Source organism: Phalacrocorax aristotelis, chromosome 7, assembly GCF_949628215.1.
Source record: "Phalacrocorax aristotelis chromosome 7, bGulAri2.1, whole genome shotgun sequence".
In the NCBI taxonomy this organism is placed as follows: Eukaryota; Metazoa; Chordata; class Aves; order Suliformes; family Phalacrocoracidae; genus Phalacrocorax; species Phalacrocorax aristotelis.
In genome coordinates, this window is record NC_134282.1 from 21,127,479 (window position 1) to 21,149,611 (window position 22,133).

The following is a 22,133-nucleotide window of genomic DNA, read 5'->3' on the forward strand; positions in this document are numbered from 1 at the left end:
CGGGGACAGCTGCGACTGAAGGCAAGGAAACTGGTGTGAACTGGACAAAAAAAAAAACAGGTTCACTGTGAGGAGATCCCACCAGCATGCTTGAAATGCTGGGGGAGGGGTCCAGGGCTGCTGGAGCTTTTTTGGGGCCATTCATATGGGAACCCTGTCCAGTGAGATGAGCCAAGAGCAAACCTGCTCCTTCATTGAGTTGACGAGAAGTACACAAAGATAAAGAAATTGGTTTTATTTTACTACTTTACTTTTACTTCTACTATTACATACAGAAAGACATCCGTGGTTCTGGGGTGGGCAGGGGAGCCCACAGAAACCAGAATACTGGGGGGAAGATGCTGGATCGAAAGTAACAGAGCTAATGGTTATGTGTGCGAGGATGAGCTGTCCTAACAAATCTTCAGAGCTTCTATTTTAAACCCTTAACTAAAGAAACCCATTCCTAAACAAGCAAGCTGTGGGATTACAACTTTAGCATTCATTTTTCAGCTCTGTGTGTGCTTTAACATGCAGGTCCCTCAAATGGGGAAATAGTGAACTTCTGCCAATTTTTAGTAATTAAGGAAACAAGGACAGCAACTGTGCATGTTAACTGCATAGCTAACCTCACAACACTTGGGGTATATATGAAGTCATTATTTCCACACACAAAAATATCACCAATAACAAATCTTGTGAAAAAGATCAGGAGAGCAGGGAAAAAAAGGCTAAGAGGTGTAGCTGATGTTAGAGCAGGGTGCTGTTTTCACTGTGTCACAGCTTAGCTGGCTGTTTGCAACCCAGTGTTTCCCTAGGGTTTTGTAGTACGGCCACTTTTATGGACCCATGCTTAAATGGAACAGTTTGGCCTTAAGATGCAACAATAGCTTACGTGCAGGACTCCCTAAAAGCGCAGGTCCCTGGAGAGGAACATGAGGATGTCTGCAGGAATGAGCTGGCTGTGGCCCGAAGCGGCGGAGCAGATTTGAGTAATCCTATCCCTTATAGACCAAAGAGAGGAATTAATCATTTTCCAGGCAATGCTTCAAATTGGATCACTAGGGATATCTGTGAGGATTCCAAAAGAAATGTTCCTGACGGCCATTAATGTGTTCCCAGTGACGTACAAGATGAACACACACACACACACACACACCATGCGCACGCACAAACAAAGCAGCAGCTAGCCTGGAAAAAATAATCAGCTTGTGTGCAAAGGTGCATTCAAAGCAAATTACATCACAAGGGACTCATCAATTTCCAGGACAAATAATGACTCCCATTGCCCTTCCACACTTGCCCCCAGCAAAGGGCTACAGGAGCTGGGTGCAGGGCATGTGTATAGCCCACCTTCCACCCTTGAAAACTCCAAGGGGCCACACTCTGTTTCCATAACACTATTTACATGCTTACTTTTATGGGTCTCTTGATGACAATCTAAATCCTGCCTGTTCTTCAATAAACCATTAATCTCCCAGATAGAGTTCAGGGAAGTTGCTGTGTAGCAATAAAGTGCATGTTTCCGAGCCCAGAGGGAACAAAAAGGAAAAAAGTGAAAGGGAGTGACATTGTTTTTGAAAGACAACTTCCTGGCTTGGAAAGGGTGGGGGGCATGCAAGGGTTATTTCCCCAAACCCTACCTGGAGCCTGCCCCTCCCCTCACCAAACCCTGATACCACTTTGCCTGTAACATCTGTGAGAAGAAGGTCCACCTCTCCAAAATCAGGGTCAGCATAAGAAAGGGGCTGGTCACCTCCTGTACCTTCCACGCTGGTGGGCCAGGGGCCTTTTGTGAGCAGTGCCATCTGGGATTGTGCTTTGGTGAGCAGAGCGCAGCTGTGGAGAGTCAGTGTTCATCACTGCTACCCCCAGTCCGCCAGACCTGGCTTGGAGGTCAGTGGGGAGGGGACTCCACTGGTTCCTCACTAGCCAGTGATTTCACGAGCTGACTCACATCACCTAGTTTACAGGCTTGCTGCTGCTTTTGCAGACTGAAGCATAAACTGTCTCCTCTTTGTCTTCAAACCACTTCTTTTTGGTGTGCCAAGGGTACCAGTCTCACAGAGCCAGTGTCACAAAACCCATCAGCTCCCCATGCCAAGCTTGGCTAGTCCTGTCCTGGGTTTGCATTTGAACTGGTGACCCACAGTAGAAGTAACAAATTCTGTGCCCCACTTTATAACAGGAAAAATTAACACAATCCCTTGCGCTGCCAGGCCCCTATAAAATTGATGTTAACCATATGTCAGTGTGTGAATTGTGTATAGCTGTTAGGAAAGCACGTAGTGCGCTACTCAAAAGAGATGGTAGCAATCAGCATTAGAAAGTGCCAAGGAATAGAAAAAACCACGTTCAACCTGACTTAAGTGCCCTAAGCTATGGCTTTTATGCAGAAAAGAAAAAGAAGATAAGGAGAGGCCTGAAAAAAATAAATTCCCTGGGCTACAGTCCTGTAGAAAAATGGTAGTGAGGGGGGAAAAACAGGCACATTGGGAATATACATGCAGATAGAAGGCCATTTATTGGACTCTCCCTGTTCAAACTGGCACAGCTCTCGACCAAAATATGAGGGAAAATTCACTGTCTGTCTAGACATCATAAATGAAAGGACTCAAAATGTCTAGTACTTTTACTCTAAACACCTGGGTCTGTGATCTTTCCCCCGCACACGTGTATTTCACAAATATTCCTATACAGGATACTTTTAATCCAAAGCTCTGCCTATTCCATATGAATGGTATGTTCTCTTCTTTCCATATGAATAAAACTTTCTCGTCATTCCTGATGACAGTACTTCACAAGGCAAACTAAAGGTCATGGAAGAGAAGCTATGGAAAAATTCTTTTCACTGACAAGAAGAATCCTGTGATGTTTTGAATGTCTTTCATGAGTTTTATTATAATGGTAATGCATAACTACTCACAGAATCACAGAACTAAGTATGTAAATATCCACCCAAACACTAAGTACAGTATCTATAGCTCACCTGAAGGAGTAAAAACCTTAAGCAGCCAGCCCCAAGGCAACATTTTTGCTTGCCACTGCAGCATGATGACCACCAATGATGGCTACCTCTGTCAGCAGCCATTTACACCACCCTAATGATGGCTCCCAGCAAAGGCAAGCTGCACAATCCTTTTCATCTGGTGTTTCAATTCTCGATGAATATAGGAGGAAAAAAATTTACGGTGAGAATCTATCTGAGACTCACATCCTGGCCAAAGAGCAGCTAATTAGATGTGACTGAAGTTAATTATGTTTAACACTGAACAGCTAGACCTCGGGCAACAGAATGTGACAGAGCTGTAGCTGCTGTTTCATTTGGTGAAGGCACAATGAGCAGTTCCTAGGTAAATATGGGTAGGTGCTACCATCAAATCACCGATGTGCCTCGCTGTCGTTTCTTAAATAACACTCACACTTCTAATCAAAGTCAACAGCATCCTTGGGTGTAAAATCCTGTGTAACTGATCAAAATTGGCACATATGCACAGGATGTGTGCACAGCCCCAGACTTTCCACAGTGCTCTCATGCAGTGCTGTGTGTGAAAAGTGACATCTGGAGAAATGCCCCAGTGGTGCTTGGGCATTCAGCAGGCCCAGCACTGCTCCATGCTTCTACAAGTGTCAAGGGCGTTCCCTGCTTCCCAGTGCAGCAGAATCAGAGTGCTAGCATGCTGAAAAGCAATTAATGACACTCATTAGCCTGCTGTTGCTGACAGGATTGGCAATAGCAACGGGTTGTTTTGTAGCATCAGGTATTTGTAAGGAAAATGATGAGATGGTGCTCTATTAAGGCATTGAAAGAGGTACCGCTGAGGGCTGTCTGTGTAACATTCAAGGGTAGTCTGCTTGCTACTACATAGCTCCATACCTATTATTAAAAAATAGCAGCAGCAATACTCTTTCTCTTCTCTCTTCCCTCTTAAAGGAAACCTTGTTTGAACAGTTTATTGTGTTATGAAGAGAGAGAAGGGGCATATACCTCCTTAGAGGTGTACAGTTTACATTTCCTCCTGAAGAGAAGGAAAGTCTCATATTTTTTGTATTCTTTAGGACAGGTTTCAAAATCTCTTGCAAACATTGTGTGTTTCACATCCTCTTGCCTGCACTGTTCAGCTAACATTTTCATTGCTGAGATGAGACACAGCTGTCCCAGGAAGAGCTAGGCTGGGGACCAGCACCACGGCAGGCTTGCTCCAAGCCCAGCATTCATAGGTAAGCTGCAGGCAATGGAACAATCACATGCTGGCCCTGGCTAAACTGCTGGAGTTCACACCAGATGAAATTCTTTAATTTTGTGGTTCCTCCTCCAAGTACAAAGAGTAACAAATCGTCTGTCTTTTCTCACTTCCATCAGAGCTCAGCACCCTGAGATTCTCAGTGTAGCTATTCTCACATCAGCCTTAGGCAGCAAAGATGTGCTTTTCTTTACAGTTTATAAATAAGAGCCTTAGCCAAAGCAAGTAATTTTCCAGAATACCACAGTGAACCTGGAGCAGAAAAGGGAGCTGAATTTAGTCTGTCACATCCCAGGGCTATTGCCCCACTCACTGGCAGCTCCTCTCTCTTTCTCTTTCCCAAGTGAAAAGGCCCTGTTACATGGCTTCTGCTGACCTGAGGATGTCCAGTGGGATAAGATGCACTCTTCCAGATAGTCATAGATGGTAGCAATTATCATTTGTTGCCAGTGGCTACTCTAGCATCTAATAGTATTAAGGGGGGCAAAAAAGTTTGTTGTTCCTAGGTGGGCAAATGCTTTCTATTTATACCATAGCTTTCATTTGAGAATCACAAGCATTTCATGTCTATCAAGAACACTTCATATTCTCACAGGCAGGACTATAACCAGCAGCATCTGATAATCAAGTGAAGCACAGGGCATTTAAACAGATTACCCAGGGAGAGAGATGGGAACATAGCCTGTAATGCACCATTCAATAGCCTTTATTATCCTTCTTTTAGTCACTTATTTGGATGGCAGAAGTCTCAGTCTAACCTGGTCTGACATAAACTGGAGCACTACCCAAACCCAAACTAAAATAAAATAAAGCTTTGAAAAACTCTAGTGCTCATTCATTCTGTATTATTTTCCATTTTCTTCCCTAGATGAGATGGATACAGAAGTGTCAATATACTAAGGCAGCAGCTCATCTCACAGCTATTTTTGGCTGTATGCAGTAGGAACTGCAGAGGCGTGTGAAAATGGAAAGAATATGAAAGCAAGTCAACCAAATACACTGGGACAAATATGATCAGTGCTTAAAAACCAATAGCCTAAACAATTTTATTAATTTTTATGCCTCTCAGATCCAAGCCTGGTATTTTAAATCTAAAATGCAACTCTGAACTCAGGCAGAAATAAATTCCCCACTAGAACAACAAGGTCCAAGAAGATTATAACACGAGCATGGTAGGTCGACAGCCACAGGAGAGCATGGTCCAGCGTTGGTACAATTGCGTCTGTGCAAACAACTACACTGTCCAGCACCCCACTTCGAGCATCTCTGAGAATGCTCATCTATCGTGTGGTAGGGACTCCTTCTGCCTTTGCAGGGTCTTGAAATTTTGAGGTGAAAATTAAAGCAGGTGGTTTAATCTTCTCTTAGTTGAAATGGCTGTGATAAAAGTGCAGTCTGCACTGGGGACCTGTGTGCTCCTTGTCCTCGAGCAGTGCACCTATCCTTGCCCAACATCATGCACTGAGAACTTAGAAACAGAAATTACTGTTACAGTTTATCCATTTCCTTCCTTTCCAACCCTGTGAGAATTGATTTGATTATTTGGGTAGGTGTGGGCACATGTCTGAGAAAGGGACTGATCCAGGGGAACCCACTGTGAGAGGCCAAGCTCAGGAGAGGTTTTGCAATGAGTTGTAACACATGAGGCTCCTGGCTTCACTTACCATGATCTGTGACCTGTGCTCCAGCCCTGGGAAAGTGGATTCTCTCGTATTCATCAACCTTCCCTCCCTGCTTAATTCTTTCCCTGGTCCAGAGCACAGCAGTTCTGGGAGAGCCTGTGCCTGGGGAAGAGACAGGTTTTGCATTTCCACTTCAATTATTCAGCAGGGTCAGTCTGTTGAAAGAATAACCTCACAGGTGCATCTGTATGCGACCCACTGGTAGGATTTAGGACTGTACATCAGGCAGCTACTGTCACAGACCCCAGTGTGGTAATCTTGAGAGCTGGCACTTATATTTACAGTAGGTCCTGGAGCCAAACCTTGTACACATGCTACATTGGTCATCTTTTCCTCTTCTAGCAAAGGTGATATGTGTCTATTATTACAGCAAACATATGAGGTACAGAACTGCAAGGAAATGGGAGCCGAATTGCTGTGTTCTTTTAAGAAAGAATGCATTTGTAAAAATAAAATCATCTCCATTCAGTCAAATTCCAGTCAATTATCATTGCCCTCAAGCCAAGATATATTAGCTCTGAATTTGATTTAACTCTGTTACTGAAGCACATTGGAAATGCCTGTCATTTTTGGGAAAAAAAAAAATATTAGTAGTACCTTTTACTCCTAAGTAGCCAGAAGGCTTTTGAAACAAGCTTAATGGGGGCAATCTTCTTCGTTCCATCTGTAGCTTTTCCAGATTAACAACACTTCTTTTATTTTGGAATAATAGCTACCTGGCAGTGTTGGGCCACTGGACTGTCTTCAAGGCATCATTGCATTCAGTTGCACATTCAATTAACTTTTATAGCTAAAATATACTTTTGCTTCTTTTTTTTTCCATTGGTGCCATCAAAATACTAATTTGGACAAAGACAAATGCCCTATGACAAAGACAAATACATACTAAACTATCACGCATACTTTCTCAAACCCCATGGGCCAGGGATAGCTCCATCAGTCTGCACGAAGATGGCCACATTTTTGTGCTTACTAGCTCACTTCAATGTAAATAGACCCCAAAGCACACAGTGTTTCCCTTTATAGCAGCTCCATTTAACACAACAAACCGCTGCAATAAGCTAGCTTTTTGATCCATAAAGCAGAGCTGTAATTTACATTTTGTTCTGTTTTTCCTTCTTATCACCAGTGCTGTCAGAAGTCTCTTGATTCATTATTGTGGCAATGGAAACACTGAAACAGCAGCATGGGTAAATGTGGAAGATGCAACATTACTGACCTGCTATTCCAGGACACTCTGGGTGTCCCGGGAGATTACATTGCCGGAGAGAAACACAGGCTTGCTGATGGGTAGCTTTAGGTCCACAGAAGCTTGTGAACAGGCCACAGAATTATTTAATAAGGAGTGAATGAAGACAGCAGAGCACCGGGGAACAGGTTTTATGGGAAAGCAAGCAGATATAACTTCATAGCAACCTGATTTTTGAAATAACCTCAAATGACCCCATGCAAGTAGGTTTCAGCCAGTGCCTGTGACTCTGTGCACACTGTCACAGCTTGAAGGAGATATGGAAGCGCAAAGTTCCCTCTAAACACTTCCATCCTGCATTGGGAGTCAGAATCCCAAAACCTCCCCTATCCCTAATGCTGGAAATGACAGAGCAGCAATAAGACCCAGGGTCAAAGCTTGTGACAAAGCCAGCTACGTACCATGGCCAAGTACCGGAAATTCAGTGGGAACAGAGACCTGTATCAGATACTTGCCTGTAGCCTCAACCCTAACCCACCCAATTTGCTACAATGCAAATTTAAAACCAGAACTCAAAATGCAAACTTTTCAAGAGGCTGAATAAGTGATAAAAAAGTTCTCAGAGCAGCTTGTCAGTTTTTCTAGCCTCCTCAATGGCTAGCCGGCACCCCCAGCTCCTTGCAGGAGGACTCCGGGCATCCCTGCAGACCTGCCTGCACATGGGCAGAAGCTGACCGCCAAGAAGTTTTGCAGTGCCCCAAAGAGGCAGTATGGACCTAAGGCAGATCTGGAGTGCCTGGCTCAGCCCTGCAGTCAGCCAGCAATGCTGCAGCACTGTCAAACACAAGGAATCATTTTAAAAAGAGGCTAAGAAAAGGATCCTGCAGAAATTTTGCACAGTCACATTACTGGAAAACTATTTGACGTAGTGAGCAGACATGGAAACTTTTCCAGGAAATGTGTTTATTTAAATAAAAATTAGTGCCAGTAGAAATAATAGATTTTAAATACATGAGACAACTATATACAACTCAACGTTAGGAATTATATACATCAGTTTTTTACAGATACAAACACATTTATACCAAAAGTAAAAGGACGAAGGAGAAAGCAATGGAAAATGTGACAACTCGCGCATGTCAGTCTCATTTGGAAAGTTTCAGGATTCAAGTGATTCCAGGCAAAGTGCCAAACTTAATTTGGCTTCTTTCAAACTTAAAAACAGCCCATTTTGGAGTAAATCTACCAAAAAGCTTTACATGGTCTGATCCAAAGTTCACTGAAGTGATTGGAAAAACTCCCACTGCCTTCAGTCTGAACCGAATCAGGCCCTTTCTGAGCACAATGCAGTGTTTGTTCTGCTGTGTTTAGAGGCAGACAGTGATACCCCTGCAGGCTACATCACATCGTATTAACCCTCCAAGCCAAAAGCAGAGTTCTCCCTTCTAAACGGCAGAAGTACAGCAGACTCTTGCCTCAGTTCTTTTCTGCTGTTCAGCATTCTTATTCTTCAAGCTGTCTCTCAAGCTCTAATGCCAGTGGATAAATCACAGAGCTATTTTAGCGCAGGAAATATGTGGAGACATTTTGCAAACATTTTGCTGTGCAATGCTTTAGATTCAGGCTCTTTAGCCCTCATGGTTCAGAACTAATCCAAACATTGTAATAAGTTATTATAAAATATAAGGTATGATTGAAATAATCATACTTTGCTACAATATTAACATTACTTCTTTTAACAGTGCAATAATTCAGTAACTAATTTCATGAGCATTTGAAAAAAATCACAGTACCATTAAATTAGGGGGGGAAGTTTGTGGTGGTTTTAAAAACTAGTTACTAATGACTTTATAGAAATGCATGTGTCACATGCGAGCTGATAACAACAAAACAAAACAAAAAGGTGTAATGCAATGTTTATCTGCACTGGCTTAAATAGAGCAGAAAGGCCAGATTCTTTAATGATGTAAATGGGTACAGTTTTACTGACCTCAAATGGAGAATTCAGCTCCAACAGAGAAGCACAAAATCTTGTGCATGTCCCCTGAAGTCAGGAGGACTCAGCTGATGACTTCAGTGGGGCCAAGATTTCACCCTTGCTAGGTTAAATTCTATTCTGAATTCCACCTATTTTTCAAGGGGGCGTAACAGAGCAGCATTTATTCAAGCTTTTCTACATCTTACACCTTGTAACAAAGATCTTTTAATGTCTTTTTTTAACTTGCAGATCTTTGGCTTTATTAAGCAAATGTACATGTGTTTGAAAAATACAAAAGCAAAAATCAAAACCACTTTTCCTACTAGTAACTCAGTCAAAGGCTGGACTGCAGCAGAAGTTAGTGAACCTGACCCAGCCAGTACAGGTACAACTTAAGCAAAGATAGATATATTGGCATGGATCTGAAACTGGGCTTTACAATCCTCTTAGAAATTTGGTGCCTTTTTTTTTTTTTTTCATTTTCTTTCATTCTTTCTGTGCCTAACATCAGTCTCCAGCCATGCTACAATCTCCTTTCAACTACGCATCGACAAATTTTCAGCTTTTGAGGCCTCATTGAGCAAATCTGAAATATGCAGAGACATGCCAGTAATAGTTACCTCGTTAGAAAGTATATATACGTATTCTTCTGTTCTTAGCTCTTAAAGTAAGAAATAATAATGGAAAATTTAAAATTAAGCATCCCAATTATGTGCAAGTTACACTTTGGTGTTGGATACCACTGCTTTCTTGTTCTGCTGGCTCTCAGGAACTCCTCAGGCCCAGGGGCACAGGTACCTGTTGAGAGTTCATTGGAGAGCAGGAAAAAAGAACCACAAGTTCTTAGTGGGAGCCCCACTCACGCTTTGGCAGCTGATCACAGGAGCCCTGCAAGTGCTAGGAGTTCTTGTGGATGTTTTCTGCAGATCCCTCACTGCTCTCGTTGAGGAGCGTTTCTGACACTTCCCCTAGTTCAGCACCCAGCACTTCCTCCTGGATGGTGAAGTGCACATCTGGGGAGGAGGATTCGGAGCTCACACTGCTGCCTTCCATTGAGCAGATGGCGCAGGACAGGGACGGCACCATGCTCTCCTGCAGCATGTTCAGCATCATAGGGATCTGGACAGATTTCAGCCCTGATATGCTTGGTAGGGGCTTCACAGCTTCTCCCCATTCTCTCTCTTCATCTTTGTAAAGCAGAAGCAAATTGGACTTCTTCTCTTTTCTTTTGGATTTCATGTAACCCAGCATTATCCCTATCAGGAAGATCCCGTAGAAAGACATGACGATCAGAATGTAAAAATATTCATTGCTGTTGTTCTCTGTGTTGCGGGATTCAGCATCAAGCATGGCTTGGGTCATATTTGCATGGTCCATTTTCAGCATGGAAAGTGTTTCACCACAGCTAAAGCCTGGAGGAGAATGCATATGTATATGTAAGATCAAACTTCAGACCAAAGGTGTAAAAGAAACATCTGAAAAAAGATACCCCCAAGCTATTCCTTGCTACTTGTAATTTGTAAGTTTGCAGGACACACTTGATTGAAGCTTGCAGTCTCTCATACTTCTGCATTAATATTGTAACTGAATGAACTGCTATTCAGGTACAGAAAACATCAGAGGAAAGAAAGTACTTAATATTAAATCATGTTGAGTTCTATGCTGAATTATAAAACCCCCAATCCACATGACTAATGAAAGAAAACTATATAGAAATACTCTGCTAAGTACTTAAACATAGTTCTGTGCTACTTGACCATGTTTCCACAGGGTGGAAAATAGTTAGAAGTATTATTTTATTCAATGGCACAGGCAAAAAAATCAAGAAGCAACTTACGTCGGTATGCAAATAATTCCTCCTTTTGCAAAGCTCAAGAGACCTTTCCTCTACCAAATGCCGGGTGTTCTGAAAACTTTCCTCTGCTGCAGTTGGAATAAATAGCTCTCAAGAAATGTTTCATCACGTGTTCTAGAGGCACAGTTTATAATAGTTTTGTGTTGGAGTCAACAGATGAACTTGAAGGATTGCAGTTCAACCCACTGAACCCTTAACAGCTGTGAAAAGAAGAAGAGTTGGGAATTCAGATTTTACTCTTTCCTAACTGGTTCAGCACTGGCTTTTTTGCTTGTGAATCGGTTCCTTTCACTGCCACCCCAATTGCTAAATCTGGCCTGTTACTCTGAGAGCTGCTGTGCAGAATGGAAAGCCTACAAACCATTATTCTGTCTGGCATAAAATACAGAAAAATATACATGTGAATTTTACAGTAGGTGTTATCAAGTTTATCAAGTTATTTATATGCCTGCTATACTTGGTTTTCCCTGGGGGGGGTAGTGGGAGAACTGGTTATTTTCTTTGTCTGGGACTTGTGACAAAGCTTTATGAAGTGCATGCAAAATGAAGTGAAGACTTTCAACTCATGCTGCAGCTCCACTTTGCCACAGGGTGTGGGGCTGTGGAGAACTGTGCCCTGGGTCTCAAGTGAGTTTTAGATGGCGGGGTGCTGGTGCCACCTAAATTTGGCCGTCAAAACACCGACTATAGGATTTGAGTTCCCCACATAATCAGTGGAAAGGTACAGACTCCTTCAGGGGGAAACTTGGAGCTCCTGAAGTTGATAGCCCCCTTCTGCCACTGTTTGTAGAAGCAGCCAAGTGTAACATGTCCTGCATGCTGTTTATACATAGACCAGGACCACTGAGTTAATGCCGATTTTAGTATGAAGGGATGTTAACAACTTCTCAGCAGAGGGATGCTCTCTGAGTGACTGCTGAAGGCTGTTGCAGCTGGATGCTGGGCTGAGCAGGATGCCTCCCAGACCACTGCAGAGGGCAGAATTAGGATGCAGGCTGGGTTGCGGGGCCTGCAGAGTTCCCAGTCATCAGCTCAGTGGTACATGAGGCTCTGAGACCCCTTTTCAACACGTAAGCAACAGTACAGGCCATGGGAAGAAGGAGGCCCAGCTTGCACCTTGGGGATTTCACTTCCTTATCCTCTCCATCCCCATTCTTCACACACAAAGCCCAATTAGTCAGGCCCCACATATGTGATGTGAATGTCACCCCTTCTGCAAAGCTTCAAGGATGTTTATGTAACAGGACAGTCCACTTCCAGAAAGTAGTCGACTGGTGCTGGAGTTTCCCAACGGTAGGTCTGGGGTTTTTTCCTCCCCTGCAGTCACTTGTGGATTCTTTGCATAGACAGCAAATTCTTTTCCAAACTGCCCTCACAATCCCTCTGAGGTAAAAGCAGATAGGATTAACCTCTCTTCACATGTAGGAAAACGCAAGAGAGAAGAGTTAAGCAACTTTAAACGAAGTGAAGTATTCAAGGAAAGACAGAATTGTATCTGTTTGGAACCAGCATTTTCCATAATTTCTCTGAACAACTCCACAAAGAAAGAAAAAAAAAGATTACATTAGCCAGATTCCCCTCTCTGCCCCTTAAAATAGAGAATCCACCCTTTAGGATGTTCGTTTTATCTCCTTGTGCATTCCCATGTGATAGCTCAGGAGCTGTTGATGTTGGACTAACGTCTACTGGGATTTCATCTGACAAAATCTGTCTGCAGCACCGGCTTGCCAAGTCTGGATTCTTCTTCCTTGTTTCCAGCAAATTACTGAGCAGGCAGCAAGAGCATATTAACTGGTAAGCTAAAGCATAACCCAGAGCAAGTGTCTGGATTTTCTAGCTAACTTGGGGAATTCTTATGTCACATCTTTCTCAACTCCATGCAATATTTGCTCCCCCGTTCAGCTCCAGAAATTTGAAATTTGAAAAATTAAAGCCAATGTGTTGGGTTTTATCAACACCTTTTTATACAGGACTTTCACAGAATGGTGAGGAAATGCTCAGCATTGTCAGGTCAATGGAAATTGGTTCAGTACAAGGAGAAATCCTTTCTCTGTACCCATGACACCCTAGGAAAACAGCTCTGAAGCTGCTTGATCCTGGGAACAAGAAGACCTAAAGCCTGTTCTGCTGCCTTCTGTTGTCAGTGCTCTATACAGGTCATCACTGACCTCAACACAAAGAGCACTTTCAGGCATCCAGAGGCACCAACACCCCACAGCTCCCACCAGTAAGCCAGCAGAGCAGAGGCAGACAGGCTCTTCAGCAAGTGCCTGCAGGTGTGAACAGGGCCTCTTATTTGCTCCAAAGCCTGATATCTTTCATGTAGGTGAAGCTCTGTACGAAGTTACCAAGACGAACTGCAGCATCCAACAAGGGCACAGGAAGACTGGTCAGGTACATCCATAGATTTAAGCAATCTTCCAAAGTTCAGTTGAAAGATGACTGAATTGCATAATTATACCTAGTTATTGCTGAAGACTCTTTGCAACTATATTTACTTTGGCTAGCTGATGACAACAACTCTTCTCCATCTGTTAGCCTATGATTCTGAAAAACAGTTTAATTTTAAAAAGGCCTGGAAGGAATCCCTAAGCCTTCTATAGTCATGAAGAGGAGGGATAGGAAGACACTGGGGAATAACCACCTGAAAAACATATGCCACTTGTGTACTGGTGCCATAAGTCAGCTTTCTCAAGCTGTACCCTGTAGAAACTCTATTTTTGTCTAAAAACAAGACCTAGAAATTTGAAAATTGGAGCCTTTTAATTCTGTGTTTCAAAATCACTTTTTTTGCAAATTATGTTATTCAATGCATAATGTAAAACCATTGATGATGACAAAAATACTTGCTTAATTTGAAGTAATTTCTTTTTTGGAGTTAAGGTTACTAGCTCTTTCTTGTTTGAGGTTTCTTTCTTCCTTTCAGATAATTTTTTTTCCCCCCAACTTCACAAAATTCCCCCTGAAATTTCACTTACAGGTCTCTTATGCTTTCCGCAATTGCCCCTCATGTGTTCCTCCTCACCTTTGCCTCACTCCCAACTTAGGCTATAATATTTAAGAATAATCCTCATGCTGTTGCTCCCACCTTCTAGATTCCCCCTTTGGAAAACATTCACACTAATAAAACAGGGGAACATCTAGGCACTCCAATAATGAAAAGGTCACAACATAGTTGAGGATGCCAGATTTTTTTTTCCTCAAGGTCCCTGTCTCCTCGAGAGCCTTTTGTGGCAGCAAACTCCATCACCAAAGGATGCAGAAATTGAGGCTTGAGGCACCCCACAGGGCAGGAATTGTTCACAACATGGCTTAAGGGATAGTATAATGTGAGCCCTTTCTCCAAGTAAAAATTTGAGGACAATCAGAAAGTGGACCAAAGACAAAATCCGTTATGAAGACAACATGAAACATCCTTAGAGACTCAGATGACGCTCTGCAGGCTTCCATGGAAAATATACACCTAGCCCTTCATTATGGGCATAATCCATGGTCTGATACTGCATATATCTTTCTTTTTCCACTTAGTGAGTTAAATAAGGCAAGACACAACTGTTAAAGGGCTAGCTCCTATGGGAAGCTGAGCCTGTGTGATAAGTGTATGTTAACAGTATGACTTTAAAGAGTATCTGAGCATATGCATTTTTGGAAGTAATCATCTGATAATCTGAAAAAGATCGAAAGAAAAGATAAATGGGAAGGACAGAGGGGTTGGGTTTTTTTTTCTTCCTGCACGTGGCTCTTTAATGGAAGTAATGGTTGGGAATTTACCAGTAGGGAGAAAAAGTGGGGAGAGTTTTGCTGTGCTGTGCTATTGACTTACTTACAACTTAGATCTTCCAGACATTGCAGTTGGGAAAGGACAGCAAAGGTGATCAGTATTTTTCACTCACATATATGATTTCAATTAAAGTAAAATTAGAAAGCAATAGCTGGATTTGACACCATAAAGGAAGACACAATGAAAAGGGATGTTTGTGCTCTTGATTTGGCCTTGCATTTAAAGACCTGCCATGCTGAGATGTACGTACTGACTTTTGGTCAAGCCTCACAAAGGACCTGATCCAAAGTTCCTTGAAGTCAAAACCCCTTAAAGTTAATGGCAGTACCTCACTTAAAGGGAGCGTCAGATCAGGAATGGCACCCGCTCCTTTCAAGTTCTGTGTGACTCAGAGTCAATTCTCAGTGAAGCCTGTGAGTGTGTTGGAATACAAGAGCTAGATCAAAAGCAGCAAGTCACGCACTCATTCCCAGAGCAGGGAATGAGTAGCAGCCCAACACAGCCATGTGCCTCCTCACTAACAAGCCTACTTACAGTATGACATTTATGAGCTTTACTATATGCTCTTAATGCTTCTATGCCTCAGTTCACTCGTAAAATGAATCTAATAATACCTACAAATTATACATGCTGTGAAGGTACAGCATGGTAATGCACTTGCAGCTCATTACCTGAAAAGGTAATAACCATTGTATTTGCGAGTGCAACAGCATTACCACATGGCTGGGCAGGCAGCTGAGCAGTTCTCACACAGCTCTAGGTTTGGTGTCATTTTCTATCACTTTTCCTTATTGTTCATACTGCAGAAATAGATTACATTTTTAATGTATTTCACGCAAGCAATTTCTAGAGGAAAGTGGCAGTTTTCTCAGTGTCATCCACAATATACCATGCTTCCATCTGGATACCAAATGGAAGTAATACTCTGTCTGGTTATTAACTGTGGAAAACTTAGTAAAATGCTCAGCTCTGCGTTAAAATCTTCACTAGTAAAAACATGCAAATATAAGTCTAGAAGATGCATGCATCAGCCTTCTTTCCAACTTCAGCCCTTAGTTTGCTTTAATTCAAGTTTTAGTTAACCTTCATAGCAGATCCCCATATCATGAAGCTTCAAGTTTATCAGGTGTTCCCTGCACCCCGAGCAGCAAAAACTCTACCAATAGTAGCAAACACAGGATTCAGAAGCACCTCACAGCCGAGGTGCCCTAGCGCTCTTGACTCCAGCAGTGGCAAGAGATTTCCCAGAAGTCATATCCGGAGTATTCCAATTGACCTCCATGCACACAACAAGGATCTGTAGGAAAATTGGTTTCTGATCCTGAGAGATGACAAGCAACAGAAAATCTCAATTATACCTGTAATAACAGTTTGCCCTAAATTTAGCATTTACTGTAAGGCATGTGTAGTGGGAGCCTTGGAGTTTTGGGATAGGCATTTCTTTTCAACCCCTCAACTGAATTTCAGAAAGCTAAGAGTGACTGGAAACAAACAGAGTGGAAACAGGTAACTCTCATGATAGCAAGAACAAGAAATTACATTTAAAAAATAAAGATTTTTCAGTGGCTAATATGAGAACCTTAGTCCAAAGTCATCACATCCTCAGTTCTCTTTCCCATAGCTGAGACATATTACAAAACTATTTTATCACTACGTATTTCTATACAATAAAATGGAACTTACACTTCATATTACCATAGCTTTTTATTTTGATGTGGCAGAGAGGATGTTTGATTTGAAAATGCTTTTTCTTTCCTTTTTCCTTTATTTTTTCCCCAAACAGAATTGTTTGTTGGATGCATTATCTTTAAAAACAAAATAAATTATTTCTTTGCCCTCAGTGTCAAATGCTAGATTCAGTTGCACTGTATGCAACCAACAGTGTTTGACATATTTACTTATATTTGGGATTCAAAACAGTTACCAACATACCAAAGTTTGGATGCCATTAAAAAATAAATCAAACCCCTCTAAATTTGATTAGCAGTATTTAGAATAAATTCACTGAAGAATCCAAACACACATTTCTGTTTCTTCAGTGAACAGGCAGTGCTTATTCTTCCAACTATGGAAAGGTGCTTTATGAAGGACCACTCAACTTCTCTATGAACTGATTCTGACTCTAATCAGCTCAGAATTAGCACTTTGATTTACATTAGAGAGGGCTTCTAAGAAACAAGTTGTAGGTGAAGGGGTATGAATGAGTATTTAGAGGGTTTTTGAAAAATTCCTCTGCACACAGCATGAAGATCTCTCCTTAGCTTTCTTTTTTATTCATTTTAAGATTCTCATGATCCGAGAAATTCAGCATACACCAGCAATTGAGAAGCATAATAAATAAAGGGGACAAAACCACTGAAAACGTTGAAGTGCTTCACTTGAACCCTCACCTGAATACAGATCAGAAATGAAAGATCTTCCTGAAAGTTAAGAGACACTTGCACGACATAGGGCAGAAAGCTTATAGAGACATTGATAAATGCCTGGCTATCCAGTTAAAAATAACCAAAGTTCAAATACGAAAGCATGCATTCATTCCTTCACGCCAGGAAACATTTTGTTAGGTTGCATTCATTTTAGTTGGGACTCTGCTGCCTTCTTCACAAGGAGCAGCTACCCTCTACCTACCGTCACTCATGCAAGTTCACGCCTCCGTCTGGTTACTCTCCTTTTGCTTCTCAGTTCTGCTGACTATGTGGAAGCCCAGCACAGTTTGGTCATTTTGCTTTGGGCTTCTTTGAAAACAATATTTGCAAACCAAGAAGAAGAAGAACAGGGGAGCAGGATGCTGTGGCATGAAATGAACAGGGTAGGGTTCACACACCTAGTGACTTCCCCTGCACTGGTACAGAGGTGTAACAGTTCTCAAAGTCCACCACACTTGGAAGAATTTGAGAAAAAAAAACCAAACAGGCAAAAATGTAACCACTGGGGAAACCACAGACTCTGAAGTCAAGGAGACAGTTATTGCTTAGTCTCACTAAACTGCAGCATTGCAGTTTTCATTTTCATACACCAAGAAATGGCAAAGACCGCAACATTTAGGTGAGTTCTGCCTCAGATACGTGCCCAGAACTCCCACTGAATCGAGCGGGACTTTGGTGAGCGTGAAGAATACAAACACTAATACAGAGCAAGGTACCAATCTGGCTGCCTGCATGGGCCATGACGAGTTTTCTGCTCTGAGGTTAAAGTACCTGCCAGTATATAACGGGCATTTCATAATCATCTCTACTAACACTGCTCTGGAGGACAGGGTTGAATACACAGTGTTCAAAACAGGTTGAAAAAAGGGAGGGAGACCATAACGTCATTTGCCACAAAAGCAATTCTACCCCTTTAGGAATGCATGATAGGGTACAATAAAGAATACAACACAAGTGTCACAGTGATCTTCCGTCTCTCGTGAGGAGAGAAAACACGTGCAGAGGTAAGTTCACTCTCCTGTCCCAGAAATCAGTGTAGAGCAGAAATGAAAGGGACAGATAGTGCTTTCTCAGTGGCACATATCCAGTCCAGCTGAAGCAAAAGCACTTGCAAGGTCTTAGAGGAACAAGGCACTTCTCTCTTTTTTTTTCCAATCCTGGAAAATTTGTTCGCAAAGTAAAAAGCAGCCCATGCTGTTTCACAGCAGCCATGTCGGCGTAGCATCCCAGGTCACTGTGACCTTCAGCACATACGGGATTTTTCGCTTTCACATGGCTACCAGATGTTGAGCCCTCTCTCCCTCTGATGTTCAAGGCCCACCGGCTTTCGTACATCAGGGACTCAGCATCATGTGCATTCGTAACACTCCCTTCAAGTTTTTGTTGTGAAACCTCCACATTTACTGTAGCTGTTGCAGCAAACATCACACTCCATTAATTTCTGCTCTCAACCCTGTTGACCTGAATCTTCATGGGATTGCAAATGCAGTTTAGATTTCATCACTGCCTTTTTCTACCGCAGTTCCCTTTCAGGCTGAAGCAACTAAGACAGCACTTCAGTTTGATTTACTACATTTTGGCATCTGTTGACTGTACCCACTTTTAGAGCACAAAATACTAAGAACAGCTATTTGTATTCTTATTCCAAAAGTCTGTTTTGGAGAACGCAACACAAGGCACAAAATAGCAGTCTGGCGTGTAAATAGCATCAATTGCATGAATGTCAGGTGTACACCAAAAAGGACAGAGGCAGCAACAGCACACGCATACTCTCTAAAGAGAGGGATTCTGCATGGCAAAGGAGGGAAAGCACGAAGTTGTGATTTCTGAAACCTGACGCTGAACTCCCAGTCTCAAATGATGAACCCATCTGCAGTTTAGTTCCTGTAAGGTCTGGATTTTCCCTTTTAGTGCCTGGATACAAGAAGTTAAGGTGATTCCTGAAAGTGAGCTGAGATCTGTTCCTGTATTTCTGTATTTTGGTATTAGCCCACAAAGCCACAGACTTGAGTATGCAGAGGATAAGTCCCTAAATGCGTAATGCAGAGAATGGGTTGTACACAATGCGGTGTCATGCCAGCTTTAACAGAACAGGATTTCTCCCTTCCTGATAGAAAAGTTTCATTTCTTTCAGTTAAAATAAGAACTCGTAATCCAGCCTTGTGTGAACAACTGATAGAGCTCAAACGATGTAATCCTCCATTACCAGGACCCTGATTGATCTAACAGCCTTCCACACTCTCCCATACCTCCTGCACGAAAGAAAGTTCAAAAGAGCTCCAAGAGGCCTGAAAAATCCCAAGGAGAAGCCTGGTGAGAGAAGCCCTCCTGACATTTTCCTCATCAGTGCAGCAAGTTTGCACCCTGCAGATTAGGTGCACCCTGTGGGTGCATACGGCATCAAACTGAACAGACAGAAAGGGTGCAGCCCTCTGGGAACCACTGCCACGTTCCCCATGGAGTCCACAGCCACGCCATCCCATGGAAAATGCTTCCTATGCTGTGTGCTGAACAGAAAGAGGGGCAAGAACACACTTCAACAGTGCAACAATAAGGTTGATTAAAGGAATCAAAATTAACTTCCCAAATTAATTTTTTTAAAGTGATACAAAAGAAAAGAAACTTAGTAACATGTAAATGTCTACTTTAAGCAGGGATGGCTTACATGCAAATGATAAAAGAAACCAGAGGGGATGTAGTTTTCAAGTGTAGGCATTTATATCTCAGTGGGGAGACATCCGTTCTTGAATGCATTTTGTTAAAGCAAAGACAACCATAGGTTTGATGGAATTGTGCTTCTAGAACTTAGGGCAAAACAGTCTCCTCTCTTGGCTGCTCATAACATGTGAATAATCAGCCCAAAGTAAACAACATGTGGTCTTGTGTGGTCTTTTTGCTCTTCATATGAGGCTGGTATTTCGCTCAGACCTAGGAAGTGACAGGAAGTGGGAAATTCTGCACAGATACAGGAGATCCTACACTTTCCTAAGAAGCTCTGGAAATGCAGCATGTTTGGGGAAAAATATTGCTGTTCCAGATGGGAAATACAAAAAAAAAAAAAAAACACGTCTAGACACATAGCATGAATTAATACTCTTTTGAGTCACATAACTAAAGAATTTTGATGTAGCTATATTCACAGCATTTCCCAACTTTCATAAACATTTGAATGTCCACGCATCAGTGGAATACTAATCAATTCTTAAACTGAAGTGTTAAAGGAGCTCCTGAAAGCAGCGTAACTGCTGCATTATTTGCACGTACAATTCATGGTGTGTGGTGGTTGCTCACATAGATGACCCACTTAGGGAATAGTGCTCCGGCAGATGAAAGGCCTCAGCACAGCAGGGTCTGTGTTCCCTTTGCTGTTGCACTGCAGGCAAGGATCCTGAAGAACGATGACTGTTTAACACACTGCTACACATTTTCAAATTAATAAGGGGCATGGAAAGTTTGTGTTCATTTTCTTAACTGTCGCTTGCTCGTTTGACCCCAGCATACCCTGCCTCCACCCATCATGGCAGGGGACACACACAAACCATTTACTCAGACTGTTTTCCAACTACCCGGTCCGTTTCCCTACCACAAAACTTCTGTTCCAGCTGATCCATACACGTGCCCATCTCTCTGACTCTTCCTCCACATGGTCTTGACCGCACCAACCCATTCAGTCCAGCTCAGACAAAACTCAGGAGAGGTTTGCTACCTCCACATGATTTTGCTGGCTCCCTCTGCGCCACGGGCTCAGCTCCATGCTCTGTGTATCGCACAGGCTAGAGGACACAGGCTACTCTCAGATCAAGTTCTTGAACTGTGAACTGAAAATGCAACCTGGAAGCTGTTGCTTTGAAAGCTGGAACTTCTGTAGTACTTACCTACATTTCAGAGTTTACTTGCTCCTGGGGTAAAGCTCCCACCACCTTCTCCATCCATGACTCTTGTCGCTCTCCTTTGATTTCTCCTATGTTATCTCATTTTCACCATCAATGTTCTTCACAAACCAGGTTGTGAAGCACCTCCTTCAAACCCCTCTAAAACCCACCTGCTTGGCTATAGGGAGATAGGAAAGAGATTTTAAGGAAAGTCTAAATAAAAGACAATGAAAAATACCCGCACGCACACGTTACTCGGCACCACACATCCATATTACTTGGCCATGCCCCCTATAGCTTTTCTCTGACATTTCTGTATATAAACTTACTTACCATGTCACATCAAACCACATTGCTGTGTTTTTGCTGGGGCAGGGCTGTGTCTTCAGCGAGATACCTCGCATTTTTCTGAGCCCTCAAACAGCAATCACACCCCATACATTTGTGAAGCACGCCCAGCTGGGACAGCTCTGCAAAGCTCTGAGTGGTTTCCCAATATCTCCCTCCGAGAAAAAGCTGCCAGAAACAGTTCCTTCCTTCTCCCAAAAGATAAACTCTCTTTGCCGCATCTCCCTGGGGGTGCAGCTCAGCCCCTTGCCCCCCGCCGCCAGCGGCGCTGGGGCTAGTGCAAGGCACATTCCAGGAATGCTTCCAGCCAGCGTGCCCTGTGCTTCTAACTCTCCTCCTTTTCCTAAACATTCAGCCACGGTTTAGACAGACAAATTTTTTTTTTTTTAAATATTTGCTCATTGTCAAGCAGAGATGGGTGCATCAATTCTGGAAGGTTCCCTGCCCAAGTTGTTGTCGCCTGGTATATCTTACTTGGATTAGAGCTCAGACCTACAAAACATTAATCTGAAATAATTTGTTTGTAAATAACAGATTAAAATTAAAAACTGCATGCAGATGTAATTGCTGTGTGTATAAAAATCTTAGCATTAGGGTTAGCTAGCAGCATAACCAAAAAATAATAATTAAAAAAACACCCAAAAAACAGTTATCTGAGATTAAGGAGTCTTGACGATTAAGCTTTATAATTTGCTGCTGAATGAACCAACACATTTAAAATATGTCATTTTTTCCTAAAGCAAGAACTAACAAGATAAAACAAAATATATTCCCAATAA

The 22,133-nt window shown here is 42.4% G+C and overlaps 1 protein-coding gene across 1 annotated transcript; it reads right to left on the reverse strand.

Moving 5' to 3' along the window:
- Nucleotides 1–8,040: 8,040 nt before the first annotated feature.
- On the reverse strand, nt 8,041–10,999 carry KCNE4 (potassium voltage-gated channel subfamily E regulatory subunit 4). Its single transcript, XM_075099227.1, has 2 exons — nt 10,910–10,999; nt 8,041–10,484 (listed from the first exon to the last, which is right to left on the reverse strand). Exon 2 carries the CDS (start codon nt 10,456–10,458, stop codon nt 9,970–9,972), a length of 489 nt encoding a protein of 162 aa, XP_074955328.1. The 5' UTR covers nt 10,459–10,484; nt 10,910–10,999; the 3' UTR covers nt 8,041–9,969.
- Between the last annotated feature and the right edge of the window lie 11,134 nt (nt 11,000–22,133).